The 18,238-nt window shown below is 37.9% G+C and overlaps 1 protein-coding gene and 1 long non-coding RNA gene across 2 annotated transcripts in view; one reads left to right on the forward strand and one right to left on the reverse strand.

The window, feature by feature from the left end:
* pde5ab (phosphodiesterase 5A, cGMP-specific, b) overlaps nucleotides 1-18,238 on the reverse strand; it is a 139,259-nt gene that overhangs the window by 52,684 nt on the left and 68,337 nt on the right. The window contains exons 9-11 of the mRNA XM_088015949.1: nucleotides 833-941; nucleotides 675-750; nucleotides 164-339 (exon numbers count right to left, since the gene is read on the reverse strand). Coding sequence (XP_087872075.1) covers nucleotides 164-339; nucleotides 675-750; nucleotides 833-941 — 361 coding nt within the window. The remainder of the gene's footprint in view (nucleotides 1-163; nucleotides 340-674; nucleotides 751-832; nucleotides 942-18,238) is intronic.
* LOC148153841 (uncharacterized) lies at nucleotides 4,291-10,042 on the forward strand. Its single transcript, XR_015766199.1, has 2 exons — nucleotides 4,291-6,830; nucleotides 6,881-10,042. It is a non-coding gene; the product is annotated as an uncharacterized LOC148153841 (long non-coding RNA).

An 18,238-nucleotide genomic window follows, 5' to 3' on the forward strand; every position in this document is an offset into this window, starting at 1 on the left:
CATTTTCTTTCAAATATTTGAGATATGCTCTACAAAAAAAATCTGCATATGTTCCGCAGATAATTTGGAGTTACTTTTCACAAAAAAATCTTTGAACACTGAACCATGACTAGGCGGGGTCCAATGTGTTCTTCCAGATCTGAACAAGGTAAGCGGGGCTGACCTCCAGAGTGACCTCCTGTTTGGCCATGGCTCTCTCCACAGTCTCATACATCTGTGTGTTCTGAATGCCAAGGCCACAGAAGATGGCAAACGCTTCCAAGAACTGCTCATCGTTTCTGTTGAAGGTCTTGACGGTGCTTGACGCTTCGTCCGTTTTGTTCACCAACTGGCACACACCTACAAGCACGCACACACGCAAGCAGACACACAAAACACAAATTGTTCAATTTGGTTCTTACATGGAAATTTAGTAAATCACCCCCACTAGCATTACACTGCCACCACTATGGAAAACCCTGGACATGTTTCAGTCATGAGACTTTAAAAGTCAATGGGTGCAGTAGAGTTTATTGCTATAGAGTTTAGAGTTTATTGCTAAATGCTACAGTCTACCTGTAGCATTTATTTTAAAAAAATCCCTTGTTTTGCAGAACCTTGACCTGGTCTACCAGATTCAATCCCAACACGGTGAAATTTGGGCCAGTAAACAAAGAAAGCAACAAGGCCCATACCTATGACTTTGTCTTTCTTGCCATTTCTGATTGGAGTGCAGAGCAAACTTTTTATCCGACAATCAGGGCTCTCACACTGTTAAATAACAAAGGGGATTATTTAATAGGAATGGGAAAAAAATGAAATAAAGAAAAGTGAGGAAGTGTGAGGCACAGACTGTCCAAGGGAAGCGCAGGTCCTTGGTGACGTCGGTGATGTTGAGAGGTTGCATGGTGTTTCTAACATACTGAGCGTACATGTAGTTTATCCGACTGACATCACAGTCTCTGAGGAAGAAAACACACAACATAGCAAATACCTTTAGTTACATTCAAATGGAACAAGCAAAGCATCATAAACTGATAAGGTCATCTTCACAAATAGTTATATCTGTATTTGAACAGATCACAGAGTGTGGATTTAGTTTAGGGCTGGGAAACATATTTATGAGACATTTGAAATCTATGGAATTTATCCGTCTGTGCCTAATTCACTAGGAACTTATTTTTATCTACTGATCCTGAACACAGGACTGTCCCCAGCTCGCCATTAAAAGTCTAAACATTCAGTCAGTGAGAAAAACAGCACATGAACAGAAGAGCAACTTATTGACCCTTTGCACAAGATGTCATGTGCTTCAGAGAGTAGTCCACTCTGCCACGACAGACGGCAAAACAACCTGTGTGTGCGTTGATACCTTTAAAGCTTGTCAGGGTACAGACACTTGGTAGCCAAATATCCCTTTTATTTTGTTCATTTCACTGTAAATAGCTTGTTTTGTTCATTTATCCACTACATACAAAAAGCACTAACCACATGAAATAAAATGTGCTGCAGTATTTTCTTAGAGGGAGTTGTACAGCCAACAGTATTTCTGTTATCAGGAAGCTGAACTACAATCACATCTTATAACTGTACATGTTTTCAAAATGATATTTTACTAATTGCACTGTGATATTACATTATAAAATGACAATTTTTGGCCATCTGATGAAGTATCTGGGAAAATAAGTTGCCATGTGCCACACGTGCCTGGATTAGTTGGATCTGACTAAGCATGGACTTCTAACTGGATCATGAGTCCAAAACATGGATAAAATCTGATTAAGGCCATCTGTAAGCAGACCAGACCAATTCCACCAAAACATCTGCTTGTTCTAAGCAACAATGAAGAATTAAACATCTGGATGGTAGCTGGAGGAACTGCAGCTTAAGGGCAACACCTGAGTCCTTTTCTGAGAGCCGAGCTGTATGTCTGTTGGTTTGCGATGGAAAATCAGACAGGATCCAGAAATTGTAGAGCTCTGAATTTTTTCTTTTTGCAGTTCTTGAAACTTTACAATCCAGTTCACAGCATAACATGCATTCAATCAACAAGAGGGAGAGTCTCCCTCTGATCTAAAACACCTGGCTTTTAAAGGTTTGGCTCCTACCAGGACTAATTAAAGGGTGGAGACAACAGTTACATTTCCAGATAGAAAAAACTAATTTGTACTAGAATATATTCCTACAAAAATATTTACACAATTACAATTAACTAAAACAACTTCAAAACTAAAACAAAAACAATCTGGGCCTAAACAAAATCCAAAAACTTCTCCCCTCCCTCTCAAACAATGGATTTCCCTAGTGAGGCTGATTGAAAACACCTTGTCAGCACTGCTCATGGGCGCGCTTCCATGGCAACACATGACCAGGTGACCTCAACGAGAAGAGAGAATGATTAAAACAACATACTAAATAAAGTCTTCTTCTTCTTCTTCTTTTAGGTTTTTTTTGGCGGTTGGCAAACAACTACCATGGCATTACCGCCACCTTCCAGACTGGAGTATAGATTAGATATCCTATCACGATAATCTTCCCATAAAACCTGACTTCCTAAGATAACTGAAAATGCTGTTAAATATTACATCTTCAGAGGACCTTTGCAGCAGATTTTTAATATCTAAAATTACTTTATTTCTATTTAACTCTCTGACTAATATCTCTCTTTCCCGATTGTACTTATCACAATCTAGAAAAATATGCTGCACTGTTTCTGTCTCTCCACAATAATTACACAACCCTGTACTATGTTTATTAATTATTTTCAAAGTACTATTTAGCCCCGTATGCCCAAACCTTAATCTGGATATAATATCCTCTTCTTTTCTATTCCTATTACCTTCCCTACATTCCCCTACTTTTCTTTGAATGCTATAATAAAATCTTGCCTTTTCTTCTCTATCCCATAATTCCTGCCATTTCTTTTTAAAATATATTTTACTAATATTTTTGACCTCATTTCTGCTTATTTTGATATTTACCTCAACATTATCCCTTTTTGCTGCACTCTTAGCAAATTGATCCGCCAATTCATTTCCTACTATCCCAATATGAGCAGGAATCCAAATTAACTTAACCCTAGATCCATATGTTTTAATTTTAAAAATTTATTGATTAATATTCAATATGATATCTTGTCTCAATTCTGAATTTTGTTCTAAAATACTTATTAATGCACTGCTTGAATCTGAACAAATCAATATTTCCTTCTTTCTTGTTTCCTCACACCATTCTAGAGCCATTAATATAGCCACTAGCTCACCTGTATAAACTGTCATTCTATCTGTTATTCTTTTATTTTTCATAATGTTTAAGTCTGGAATTATAAATGCTATTCCAATTTTATCATTTAACATTTTAGAAGCATCTGTAAATACTTGTAAGTATTCAGCATATTCTTTATTTATATACTTTTCCACCTCTTTTTTTTTCTATTTGTCTGCCTTTTTCCAATAAGTTTAAATCAACTTCAGGTTTTCCACTTACCCAAGGTGGAGTATTTGGAATACTCATCACAGGACTAATTAAATAATGATTTATTCCTAACTCACTTATCTCATTATTTATAATCCATCCAAAACTATTGATTCTCTCTTTTTTTTTTTTTTTCCCGACATGGTTGTAATATAACATTTGGAGGAAAGTTTTCCTTATGCCCTTTTACATTTGCCCAACTATAGCTAGTTGTTTTCTTCTAAGTTCTAGTGGCATCTCACCCATTTCAACTTGTAAAGCTGATACTGGGGTTGTTTTCATTGCTCCACAACAAGTTCTTAAAGCCTGATATTGTATTCTATCTATTTCTTTTAGTAAACTAAGCACAATACATCCGTAATCAATTACTGATCTAATTAGTCCTATGTATATTGTTTTTAATACCTTCCTATTAGCTCCCCAATCTTTACCTCTTAAACATCTCATTATATTTAGGATTTTTTTACTTTTCTCAATTATTTTTTTATATTTTCCACGTAAGTTTTTTGTCAAACCAAATTCCTAAATATTTAATCTGATCTATGCTTTCTATCATCATTCTCATATAATTTAAGATTTACATTTGTATTTATTTTCCTATTAGTAAAAGTAATGAACTTAGATTTAGATATTGAAACTCTAAAACCCCATTCTAAAGCCCAATCTTCTACATTATGTATTGCCTCTTGCATTTTCTTATTTATAAATTTTAAATTTTTCCCCCTTTTCCAGATAAGGCCATTATCTGCAAATAATGATACTCCAAAATATTTATCTATTTTACTAAAAATATCATCAATCATTATAACAAATAACATAGGACTTATTATACTTCCTTGAGGAGTACCGTTTTCAATTTGATGTTTTGAACTTACTTCACTACCTATTTTAACTTTTATATTTCTTCCAGTTAAAAATTTTTACCCCTTAAACCTATTTGTTTTATTTTAATCAATAATCCTTCTTTCCACAACATATCATATGCTTTTTCTATATCCAAAAAGATTGCTATTAAGACCTCTTTATTCACCTGTGCCCTCCTAATTTCATGTTCCAAATATAGTATAGGATCTATTGTACTTCTTCCTTTCCTGAACCCAAACTGATATGGTTTAATCTTCTCCTTGGATTCCAGAAAATATATTAATCTGTGTCGAGAAAAGTCGAGCTCATCCCACTTCCCCATGCTGGAGATTTTAGTTTAATAATAACAATAAATAAAGTTATCTTTAAAACTGATCACACAGGTGACATCAAGACCCAACAGTAGAGTCAGATGGTAATAAAATTAATCTGGTTGTGTGTGTGTTATTGTGTCCTGCAAACTTTGCTTTAATTCTACTTTTTTCTATATAATCATAAAAAATCATAGTCTGACAGAAGGAAAGTTATGAAACAGGAAAAGCAGGTTTCCTGGAAAAAGAGGAAGTTTCCAGCCTGCAGTGATTAAAAATAGTTCAGACTGCTCATTTTGAGCATTAAAGGTTTAAGGAATAAAAACTAGACGTTTTGAGTAATTGGATAAAACCCAGAGTAAAATACTTAAATTAATAATGATAACTTATGATTTAGCCGATAATTAATATTGGTTTAACCAGTGGTTGATGTTGGTTTGATTATAAGAATATTTATACTTACTCTTACACTTATGGAAGTACTTAAAGGAGAAAGAAGTAACTGTAACATGGTGTCAAATGATTAGAATAATGAATTATTCTTGGTTTCTTTTCAGAAATGTCTGTAATAACTCACATTATGATTATAAGAGTAACTAATAAGTAATGGTTATTATAATATTATAAGTGAATGCTAAATCAGATAAACTAAGGGGTTATGAATGTGATTTTGACATTGAACTTGAAATGGTGTAAAGTGTGTAACTGTAACTAAAGGTCACTGATGTTGTGTTGGAGGTAGATGGTAGGTGAAAGGTCAGGTGGAAAGAGGAACTGATGGGAGAGCGGAGGTGTCCAACGCCTTATTGCTAAACTTCAACTTACCTAAGAGAAGGTTAGACACAAGAGGGCTGTTGAGCAACTCGGGGACATTAGAACAGACATCAGGACATGTCCAAAGATGGTGATGGATATGAGATTATCGGTCCAAGCAGTCAGCCAATGAAACAGGCACAGCAACAAAGCTAGCCAATGCAAATGCACCAAAAGGGTGGATAAACCCTATATAAGGTGAGTGCAAAAGAGGAATCTTTGGTTGGATCCTTCAGGCAGCTTCGAGCCAAGATCGAGATGGACAAAGAACTCTGAAGCTGAAGAAGAGCCGGAGCCACAGAGCCGAAGACTGTTCTGCACATGGGGACCAACCCGTTAGCCCCGCAACATGTGGCTTCAAATTGCACTTTTCTCAGCTGGGTTCGAGACCCCAAAGACAAAGACCAAGGCAAAGATGAAGATAAAGACAAAGGCAAAGAACAAAGGCAAAGAGGAAGAACTGGTGTGTTCCTTCCATGAGACCAGCCCTTCTACATCTCTAGAGACCAGAAAGATCGTGAGACGAAGAGAAAGGAGCTACAGAGCTGCAAGACAAGAAGGAGAGGGCCGCTATGCGCATGAGGAAGTCACCCTGAGGCCCGAGACCTGCCGCTCTGACTCAGTACTCTTCCTGTACTGGGAGCCTCCTGCTGCTGCAACACCTTTTTCATCATCAGGCCAGTTCTGGGGTTCAAAATGCCAAACACCGTCCGTCTCTCTCAAAGTTTATCTTTTTTAGTTCACAGTGTCAGCATTAGGGAAAGACAGGCTAGATTATTGATTTTACTTATTTGATTATTTCTGCTACTGATTTAAGCTGTACTGACCCTTGCAAAATTGCCTTACTAATAAAATAATTAGCATTAAGAAAATCTAAAAGATGTTGTGGACATTCAGTTAATGAGTCACCTTAAAGTTCTTTGATGGTTGTAAAATAGCTATGAAGTTTGATTCTGGGAGGAGAAAGTGGAAAATGTTTTATAGGTTGCTTTTAGCCAAAACTAAAACAACACCCTTGGGACTCGCCCGAGTCACTAAAACTAACCTGGTTCAATAACAAGTGCAAGTTGTAATAAGAGAAAGAGCGACCGTTAACAGGTGTGCTCTGTGAAACTAGCTGATTCCGGGCTACTTAATCTGGCTAATTCACAGAGTGAAAAAGGGTGGGACATCTGGATGGAGGTCGTTAGAAACCAGGCTAGTCTTTCTCGCACCCAGCTTAAACAGAGTTTACTTCAGTTCTGGGTAGGGTAAATCTCGGCAGATTTAGGAAACTCAATTCACCCGTTAGACGGAGAGCTGGGAGCAACATCTCCCTCCTCTCAGAAGAGGAAGTAGAGAGAGAGAAGGGGGGGGGGGGTGTTGTGCAACAACAAGGTGGCGCCCAACGTGGGGCCACGCCCCTTGAGAAGAGGTGGGGCACCGCCCCTTGAGAAGAGGTGGGGCACCGCCCCTTGAGAAGAGGTGGGCCCATTTCAATTGAGTAGGAAGGACCTACGTTAACCAAGTCAGTAAAAACAGAGAGGCGAGTATCTGAATAGCTCACTTGGAGGCTAGCTCTTAAGGAATAGAGTTAGTGGTGACTGATCCGGCTGTCAGTCACAACCCTCGCAGTAACTGTATGGCATGCAGGTGAGGGAGAGCTTCTGCTGAGGATAGATTCGAATATCCGGACGAGAAGCCAGTAGCCAATAGCCTAAACCCATCCCTGCTTGAAGGCTAAAGAGAGGCTTTGGGGGAAAGGCGACTCGAACACAAAGACAAGCAGGAGAGAAGATGAAGATTGATCCCTGTCTAAATCCCTGTTCCAGTCAGCCCCAGTGAGAGTGATTCGGTATGGCGAGGGATTTGAGACATGGACTCGAGTGAATCAAAGGAAGGTTGTCTTTGTTGGAATCGAGAAGTGGGACAGTTCTCCCAAGGAAGGGAGGTCTCAGAAGAGTACGTGGACGAGGTCGTGCGGAGCGTGCATGGGGCCTTAGGACATGCAGGCGTGCGATCCACCCGTAAGGAGCTGGAAGAGCATGAACTTTGGATCCCAGTGAAACAAGTCCAACGCGTGCTGAGGGACTGTGAAGTGTGTGGAAAATACAACGCAGGTCGCCGAGGGCAACGGTTGGAAGGGTGTTCATCAAAGAGCACATTACCCAGGGCTTCAGTCTGCATGGATGTAGCAGACCCCATGGATAACAGAAAAGAGAGGTCAGGAGTACCTCTTGGTGCTGATGGACATGATGTAACAGTGACAGCTGTAGAAGAGTAGGTCTTCCCCTGCAGAGAAACTCCGTTCACGTCACGGAAAGCAGGAGGGCGGAGGCGCTTCTCCTTTTGGCCCAGAGAGGGAAAGGGGAAGTTGCGGTTTGCAGTGTCATTGAAAACAGGGCAGAAAGTTTGGATTAAAGCTCAAGATCAGCCTGCAACAACGGTGATCAAGCTGAAATTCAACGGAAAGAATTTTGTGAAGCAAGTACTGCACTGCAAAACAGTACTATTAATGAGGAAAGGGGTCCACAAGGTCAGTGCTCAAGCCAGTTCTTAGCTAAAGCGAACCAGAACATTGCAAGAATCAAGCAACATGCCATCCTGTGTTAGATTTTCCACTATTACAGGATGATTGCCATTCAAAGAACAACTTCAAGGCTTTGACTGGGAGGGCCCTGAAGAAATTGGATTATGCTAAAGAAGAACTCCTGTCACAAACAGATGGATTAAAATGGAAAAGGGACTGAAGTCGTGAGGAAGGAGTGGCATCGTAGACAACCACCAAAATCATCCTGCAACAAAGCATTGAACACCTGGAAGGGGAAGGGTCAACAGTTTCCTCCCAGGACCTGAACAACTTCTGATGTCTCCAACAACTCCAGTACCCCTTAATGACCTCCAGCGACGGAAAAGGATTACGATTGTGGATAAAGCGTCATGCTGCTTAGGCTTTTTGCTTTGTTCTGCTGAACTTCCAGATTTTTTTTTTTGTGAGGTTTCTGCCTCAGCCCGTCAGCTCATCAACATGTTCCTAAGGAATTGCCACATCCTGAAGAACCGACAGTTCATCCAGCTGAGGATCAGAGCGACCTGGGTTCTCTTCGACACTCGTCACTTCCTGGGAGGCATCAAAACTCTGAGGAGGGGGTGTCAAAGAGCAGTGGAGTTTTGAGACTCTGCATCTTCACATCACAAGCTGCTGAGTCCTTGGTGACGACTGAGGATCTGCATCTTCACATCCCAGAGGACCATCTTCTCTTTCCAGGGGATGACGACGCAGACCTGAAGGAGGGTGTTGGGTTCCCAGCATGTGAAAGGTCCGACCTCGAGGAGGGGGTGTCGAGAAAAGTCGAGCTCATCCCACTTCCCCATGCTGGAGATTTTAGTTTAATAATAACAATAAATAAAGTTATCTTTAAAACTGATCACACAGGTGACATCAAGACCCAACAGTAGAGTCAGATGGTAATAAAATTAATCTGGTTGTGTGTGTGTTATTGTGTCCTGCAAACTTTGCTTTAATTCTACTTTTTTCTATATAATCATAAAAAATCATAGTCTGACAGAAGGAAAGTTATGAAACAGGAAAAGCAGGTTTCCTGGAAAAAGAGGAAGTTTCCAGCCTGCAGTGATTAAAAATAGTTCAGACTGCTCATTTTGAGCATTAAAGGTTTAAGGAATAAAAACTAGACGTTTTGAGTAATTGGATAAAACCCAGAGTAAAATACTTAAATTAATAATGATAACTTATGATTTAGCCGATAATTAATATTGGTTTAACCAGTGGTTGATGTTGGTTTGATTATAAGAATATTTATACTTACTCTTACACTTATGGAAGTACTTAAAGGAGAAAGAAGTAACTGTAACATGGTGTCAAATGATTAGAATAATGAATTATTCTTGGTTTCTTTTCAGAAATGTCTGTAATAACTCACATTATGATTATAAGAGTAACTAATAAGTAATGGTTATTATAATATTATAAGTGAATGCTAAATCAGATAAACTAAGGGGTTATGAATGTGATTTTGACATTGAACTTGAAATGGTGTAAAATGTGTAACTGTAACTAAAGGTCACTGATGTTGTGTTGGAGGTAGATGGTAGGTGAAAGGTCAGGTGGAAAGAGGAACTGATGGGAGAGCGGAGGTGTCCAACGCCTTATTGCTAAACTTCAACTTACCTAAGAGAAGGTTAGACACAAGAGGGCTGTTGAGCAACTCGGGGACATTAGAACAGACATCAGGACATGTCCAAAGATGGTGATGGATATGAGATTATCGGTCCAAGCAGTCAGCCAATGAAACAGGCACAGCAACAAAGCTAGCCAATGCAAATGCACCAAAAGGGTGGATAAACCCTATATAAGGTGAGTGCAAAAGAGGAATCTTTGGTTGGATCCTTCAGGCAGCTTCGAGCCAAGATCGAGATGGACAAAGAACTCTGAAGCTGAAGAAGAGCCGGAGCCACAGAGCCGAAGACTGTTCTGCACATGGGGACCAACCCGTTAGCCCCGCAACATGTGGCTTCAAATTGCACTTTTCTCAGCTGGGTTCGAGACCCCAAAGACAAAGACCAAGGCAAAGATGAAGATAAAGACAAAGGCAAAGAACAAAGGCAAAGAGGAAGAACTGGTGTGTTCCTTCCATGAGACCAGCCCTTCTACATCTCTAGAGACCAGAAAGATCGTGAGACGAAGAGAAAGGAGCTACAGAGCTGCAAGACAAGAAGGAGAGGGCCGCTATGCGCATGAGGAAGTCACCCTGAGGCCCGAGACCTGCCGCTCTGACTCAGTACTCTTCCTGTACTGGGAGCCTCCTGCTGCTGCAACACCTTTTTCATCATCAGGCCAGTTCTGGGGTTCAAAATGCCAAACACCGTCCGTCTCTCTCAAAGTTTATCTTTTTTAGTTCACAGTGTCAGCATTAGGGAAAGACAGGCTAGATTATTGATTTTACTTATTTGATTATTTCTGCTACTGATTTAAGCTGTACTGACCCTTGCAAAATTGCCTTACTAATAAAATAATTAGCATTAAGAAAATCTAAAAGATGTTGTGGACATTCAGTTAATGAGTCACCTTAAAGTTCTTTGATGGTTGTAAAATAGCTATGAAGTTTGATTCTGGGAGGAGAAAGTGGAAAATGTTTTATAGGTTGCTTTTAGCCAAAACTAAAACAACACCCTTGGGACTCGCCCGAGTCACTAAAACTAACCTGGTTCAATAACAAGTGCAAGTTGTAATAAGAGAAAGAGCGACCGTTAACAGGTGTGCTCTGTGAAACTAGCTGATTCCGGGCTACTTAATCTGGCTAATTCACAGAGTGAAAAAGGGTGGGACATCTGGATGGAGGTCGTTAGAAACCAGGCTAGTCTTTCTCGCACCCAGCTTAAACAGAGTTTACTTCAGTTCTGGGTAGGGTAAATCTCGGCAGATTTAGGAAACTCAATTCACCCGTTAGACGGAGAGCTGGGAGCAACATCTCCCTCCTCTCAGAAGAGGAAGTAGAGAGAGAGAAGGGGGGGGGGGTGTTGTTCAACAACATCTGTTATTCACCATCTTTTCCATCACCTTACCAATACATGATGTTAATGCTATCGGCCTGTAACTCTCAGCTAAATGTGGATCTTTGCCAGGTTTACAAATGGGAATAATTATAGCTTCTTTCCATTTATCCGGTAAAATTCCTTCCTCCCATATCTTATTATACATTTCTAGTAATATCTTCTTACTTTTTTCACTAAGATTATTCAACATAATAATCATAACTTGATCCTCCCCAGGTGTTGATTTATTAGAATTTTTTAATGCTCTATTTAATTCCATTAAAGAAAATTTCATATTCATAATATTCTCATCATCTTCATCATTACACAGCAACTCACTGTGATTTTTTAATGTTGTTTCCCGTCCTTTTTTTCCAGTATTACTAAGATTCTCCATACTATGTATCTTAGTAAATGCTCTTGCTAACAATTCAGCTTTATTCTTATTATCTATTATAGTGTTACCATTATCTTTTATTACTGGAAAAAAGTACTCTTTTGATTTACCTGACATTTTTTAATGGTATTCCATACCCTGTCTAATGCCGTATTTTTCCCCAATAACTCACAATATTTTCTCCAATAATCCCTCTTAGCATTTCTTATGATCTTCCTGACTTCTGTTTGTTTTCTCTTATAATTTATTAGATTTTGGAAGCAAATATATTTTTTCAGATTTTTATAGGCCTTGTTTCTTGATTTAATTGCTATTGTAGATTCTAGAGTCCACCAAGGAACTATCTTCTTCTTTTTAACCCCTTTACTTCTAGGAATGACTGTTTTTGCTGCATGAACAATACTATTACTAATTTCTAAATTTAAATCATTTATTGGTTTATTTATATCTATATTTACCATACCCCCTTCACTTATTCTTTTATAATTTTCCCAATTTGTATCCCCAAATCTCCATTTCCCTTGACTTACTGCCTGTTCTTCTTCTAAATCCATTTCTACTTCAACAAAAATTGGATAATGATCACTTCCTATAGTGCTATTTTTATATACTTTCCAGCTACAACTATCTGCCAAAGATTGTGATACCAGTGTCAGATCAATGGCTGATTCTTTACCTCTTATCAAATCTACCCTAGTGGCTACACCATTATTTAACACTACCATTTCTATTTCTTCAATCAATTCTTCTAAGACTCCACCATTATAATCATCTTGTTCTCCCCATAAAGTACTATGTGCATTAAAATCCCCACACCAAATTATTTTCCCTCTCCAGTGTCTAAGGATCGTTTCAAGTTTTGCTTTCTCTATTTTCTTACAAGGATTATAATAGTTTATTATTTTAATGACTTCATTATTTGTCCAAACTTTAACCACATTAAGTTCTAGATCCGTATTTATTTGCATTTGAATAAATTTTATGTTTTCCTTTATAAATATGGCACATCCTCCTCCACTTCCATTTATTCTATCTTTACGTAAAACTGCATAACCATGAATACTGAATTGCAATGTTGATTTAAGCCATGTTTCTTGAATACATATTATGTCTGGTTTTATACTTAATATGTTAATGAATCCTTTAAATTTCTGTCCGTTAGCTATTAAACTTCGAGCGTTCCATTGTAGTATTAGAATTATGTAGTGATTTGAGGGCCTTCATTTTCAGACGGTCCTTCTCCACATCTAAGTTCATCCTGAATTTTTTCCCATGACAGTTCTTTGGTATTAAAGAATTTTGTTGCTGCCTTTACTATAATTTTTATTTTTTCAGTTTTAGTTCTTGCTTGTTCTGAACAATTAATGATATATGCTAGAAATGGGATCAGTTTTTCTAACGTGACATTATTTTGAGTATCTTCTGTCTCCTAACTTTGTTTTGTTAGCATTTTCCGTACTTTTCAACTCTTTCACTGCTTCAGCATAAGTAATTTTTTTATCAGTTTTAATTTTCTGAATTCAGTTGCTTCTTTCCTCACCACACAACCTGCATAAGCTGCAGTATGATTACCTCCACAGTTACAACATTTAACTGGATTCTCTCCACATTCCCCATAAGGGTGATCACCTCCACATCTACCACATCTTTGTTTTCCTCTACACACATTTGCAATGTGACCATATCTTTGGCACTTATAGCACCTGAGAGGTGGTGGAATATAAGTTCTTACACTGAAACTCATGTATCCAATCATCACTCATCATTATCAGGTTTAACTTCATCTTTGAATTCCAGTAACACAGATGTACTGTCCAATCTTTCCCCATTTCTAAAAGCCTGTAATCGTTTTATGTCTGAAATCTCTCCTCCTTTTATTATTTTCTTTAGTTCTTCCAAGTTTTCTCCAATCGGGATCCCTGATATTACTCCTTTTGTTCCTCTTTCTTCCCCCACTACCTTCCTTTCCACCACTTCTTTTTTACATACTACTTGGAGTTTTAATGCCTTATTCTTTTGTTCTGCATTCTTACAGATGATAAGAAGGCTCCCATCCCTTAAGACTTTAGCCATTTTCACATCTCCGACAACTTTCTTTAGTCCATTTGATAAATTGATCGGACTCACCCCAATCATATCTTGTCCTGTTTTAAATTTTAATATAACTTTGAATTCTTCCATCATTTTTTTCTTCCTCATCTTCCAAAGATCTTTTGCCTATATTTAGTCCTTTTTTACTCTTGTCTCTCCCTCCTCCCCCTTTTCTATTTTCTACCAACGCCCAACCTGTATCCATATTTTCATCTTCTGAACATCCCCCACTACAACTAGCCATCTTAATCTACTCACAGTCCAGATTATACCAAAACCGCCTTAGAAATCAACTTTTTACTCGCCAGAAATCGCTTAAACTCTTCCACTCTTAGAAATCCGCGTTCTCCAATCTCGCACACCTGCCGCCGTCCTGTCAACTCAGAAAATGGAGATCTGTCCGCTTTTCACTAAATAAAGTCAGTTACTTCCTCCAGACAAGAAATACATTTACCAGATAAATTAAAATATAGAAGTACAAAAAAAATCAGCACCTGTTAGGGCGAGGGTAAATCCCTCACACTGTCACATCTGTAAGCCTGTAAGATTTAGCTAGCCATAATGCCACGCCACAAATGGGGAGATTATTAATGGACATAGAGCATGTCAAATAGAAATTGTGTTTTGGGAGTATGTATTGCAAGATGGAAAACAAAAACACAAATAGAGCATTTATGAGTAGAAAGAAAGTGTTCATTAGTGTGCCCACAGATATTCCTATATGTACCCATATTAGGACTTTGCATTCACTAAAGTTTTGGCGCTAACTAATTGAGTTCAGAACGACTGCAAAAAAGTGAGGACCAGGAAAATTTCCACAAAATTCCACCATTTGCTATAATAATCCTCCCCAGACAGCAATTGATGGTAATTCAATGTTGAGTTATGGTCAAAAAGGTTGGTGAAGGTCGACAATTAATGGTGAAGACGTCATTGAATAAATGTTGTTTTCTGGTCAAATTTGAATGATGAAATACCAACGTCTGATCAACATCCGATCAATGTTGAATCAATGTATGCTGTTTGTCACATCCCTTTTCCTCCTCTCCTTTCTGAGCTGTGGGTGAGAGGATTTTATTATTGGCTGGGGTTTATCACAAGTTAAATCAAGTACTACATTAAGCACTGCTTAAGACAGTGGATTGTGATATCTTTCTAATAAAAAGTGGTTTTGTTTGTCGTTCATTTTATGGACTAAATTAATTAACTAAATTAATCTCACTTAATTCATTTGGGTTAGTGATGAAAACCTCCTTTTTTATGTTCAATTAACTTAAAAGTTACAAATCTAACTAACTTAAATTAACTAAACTAACTTAAAAAAAACTTTTTACTTTGACTTTACTTGAAACAATTGAGTTCAATGCCGGTTTTGAATCCTAAGTCTGACCAACTCTCATCCAGCTAAATAGTTGGATGAACATCCACCTGTTTAGCTTTATGTTTATCCAACTCAATTTATTAAGATTTTTTAAAACTTAATTCATTAAGTGTGTTTAACATGACCAATTTAAGTCACTATTACTCAAATCATTTACTTTTGTCTAATAAATAATTCAAATCTCTTTGACTAAATTCTAAAATCAACTAAAACTTTTAAGTTCCAAACTAAAAAGAATTAAAATATCCAAAAGTACATTATTACTCACATTGTACTTAAAATACGGCTGGACTTTAAATTATTTTAAATGTATGTTTTAACATGCTGTTTTAGTTTTTTAAAGATCCTGTACACTGAATAAAGACAAAATATAAATTAAGAAAATTAATAATTAAGAACTCTCGAAAAAGAATATTCTTAGAGTACGCTTCTTAAAGTGCTCTCTCAAAAGTGTATTTGAAACAATTAAGTTCAGTGCTGTGTTCATATCCTACAGCTGACATCTTGACAGAAGCCTCACCAGGGACACAGAAGCTGCGGTGGTGTAAGGGTAGAGGACAACCCACACGAGGAGACTTTAGTCCTCGACGCGGCCGTCACAGGTTCAATTCCAGCCTGATGATCTTTGCTGCATGTCTTCCCTCTCTGTCATTACCAGTGGTTGATAAAGTACTCAAAAAATGTACTAAAGTAAAAAAGTATTGGCTTTTAAAAATACTTAAGCATTAAAAGTAAAAGTACTTGCTGAATGCACTACCTAATCGTTAATACAATATCATTAAGAGTACCTATTGTATTTAATTTTAATACATTAGTAATGTGCCATTTTAATGAACAGTGCCATAGATAAAGTATGTTTTTATTGTGTTTACTCTCTGCAACATAGTTTAGACTTAGACATGTGATTCTGTGCATCATAATTTCAGGGATGGAAACATCTTGTCTCCTGTCCTAACTTAGCATGAACTTCACTTTCTTTTGCCACTAGTGACTTTTATTTTGAAAGAAATCCAACAGAAAGGGGATGGGAAGAAGGTGGGTGGGGGAGGACATGGAACCAAGGAGCCACGTAGCAGAGTTGTCGTCAAGACCACCTAACACCAAGTCAAGACCAGCGCCTTGCACTGCATGACACAATAAAATTAAGTGTACCTATCAAAATTGGTTCTCAAACTGATCTGAAAGATCCACATTCCCATAAAACACCTAGATATTAAATACTTAGAGCTGAAATAAATGTAACCAGTATCAATTCAAACTCTTCTAAATTCTGCTTTGTTTCCATCTCTGTGCCACAATCTGCTGAGGTCTCCAGGCATCCTTAAAAAGATAACGCCCTGGGCGGTTGCCCATATTGCCCATGTCTGAAACCACAACTGTCTGCACTATTAAAGATAGCAATTAAGGCAAGGATTAACAGTAAACAACGCTCAACTATGAACACTGTCCATTAAACAAGGCCCCTGTCGCATATTGTTGGAATTATTAGCTTAATTATACTCATTTTAATGTTAGCTTTAATTTTCAATCACATTTAAATTTTAGACAAAGTTAACATTGTTTTAAATAGGCCCAAATTTAAGTTAAATTTAAATTCATGCTTCAATCAATATAATTTCATCACTAGAATAGTTTTGTTAGATTACCATGATTTGATTAAAAGTAGTTTAAACTGCTGTTTTCTATATTAAATTACAGCCATGATCACTATGGAAGTTATGCATTTATTAGAAAATGTGTGTGTCACGGAGATCGTCTTAGCTTAAACTAAGCCTGTATGCTTTTGGAACATAAGTATGTGAGAACACTGTAAACTTATGTGTCTAGGGTCAAAGGACCATTTATATGTGTCTTAGCCTTTCGGTGAACCCAGCAAGCATAAACAGAGACATGAAATGTGGTTCTCTGAACATAAAGCTTTCTCCCTGTGTTTGGATAAGAACTGATAACATTCTGTCTCACGAAAGAGACAAAAACTTCTTAAAGTTCAGAGAAAAAACAGACTTTCCACAGTCGTAAATCTTCTTTCATGCCGCTAGAGGCACTCCCCTAATTTACATACGGTACAGAGGAGAACACACCTTCTTGAACAAAAGAGGGTGCCTGGAAATGTTAGGGCAGAGCACCACGTGTTTCTCTTGAGATGTGTTTGTCTTGAAAATGTGTCTCTGTATTCCGTCTTCGTTTATTGTCTTTGTCTCAGGTAATTATGTATTGGTAGGTGGTTTCGGATGATTATGATGAGCTGTAACTTTATGCATTTGATTGTTCAATAAATTCTCTATGATCGTACTTGAACAGCGATTTGATTTATTGTCTCTATGGTTTCTGTTGATACAAACAACGTAGCCATGAGAGAAATACGACAACGGGCATAAGAGAGGTTTTTAATACTTATTCTCTCAACAATATTTATCTAAATCCATGGTGAAATGATTTTAGTGGTGCTTAGCAGCAAGAGGGGCCCCTAAATAAAATTCTGCTCAAGGCCTCATACAATCTTGGACCGGCCCTGCATGATGAGTTAAATCCGCTGCACTGCGCATCTTCCTGCTGGATACAGAGGACAAACAGGAGATTTAATTTATGTGGCTTTAGTGTGAGCCAGTGTGTTTGAATGAAAGCAGGCGCACGCAATCTGCACCGAGGTACACTTTAGAGATCAAGCTGTGACAGCAGTTGAAGCGACTGGTACATGCTCCCTGTTCAATGCATCAAAAAACTAGAAACCTATCTTTCAGGAACAATTCTGCTCTGCTAGTAAAATGCAGGGCAGAATCAGTCTGGAGATGCTTGCAGTCCCACTAATAAAAAAACAAAACAGGGTGTGCTGTGGTGGTGCAGGTGTTAAGCACAACTTTTGTATGGAGGCCTTAGTCCTTAATGCAGCTGTCACAGGTTCGATTCCCGGCCTGGTGACCTTTGCCGCATGTCTTCCCCCTTTTCTCATTACCAACTTTCCTGTCAATTAACTATCAAAAAAAGGCCACTAGAGCCGATAAAACCTTTTAAAAAGTAAAGCTTAGCCTGTGGCTGGGGTGAAGAAACCCTAATGTTGATTTCACATGTAAGTCACCAACCACTTTCAATATCATTTTAATGTGTGGATTTATTGTGCTTGGTCTAGAACCAGCTTCCAAATCTAACTCATTTGTATAAATATTTTGGTAATACATTTGGTAATACTCTTTACACTACCAGAATCTTCACATAACTTTTATACTTTTGGCTGCCTGAGGAGACATTTTGAATATTAAATCAGGTGTTATGATTAGTTACTCAGTACTTCGGTAGTTTACCAAATACTTTTTTGCCCAGCAATCAGCCTGGGTCTGACCTAAATCTCACTAATTAAAGGGTTGTGTTGGCTTCAATAATGTATTTTTTTTGTAAAAA

Source organism: Poecilia mexicana, unplaced genomic scaffold (genome assembly GCF_051168715.1).
Source record: "Poecilia mexicana isolate PSO_F unplaced genomic scaffold, ASM5116871v1 scaffold_18, whole genome shotgun sequence".
Lineage (NCBI taxonomy): Eukaryota > Metazoa > Chordata > Actinopteri > Cyprinodontiformes > Poeciliidae > Poecilia > Poecilia mexicana.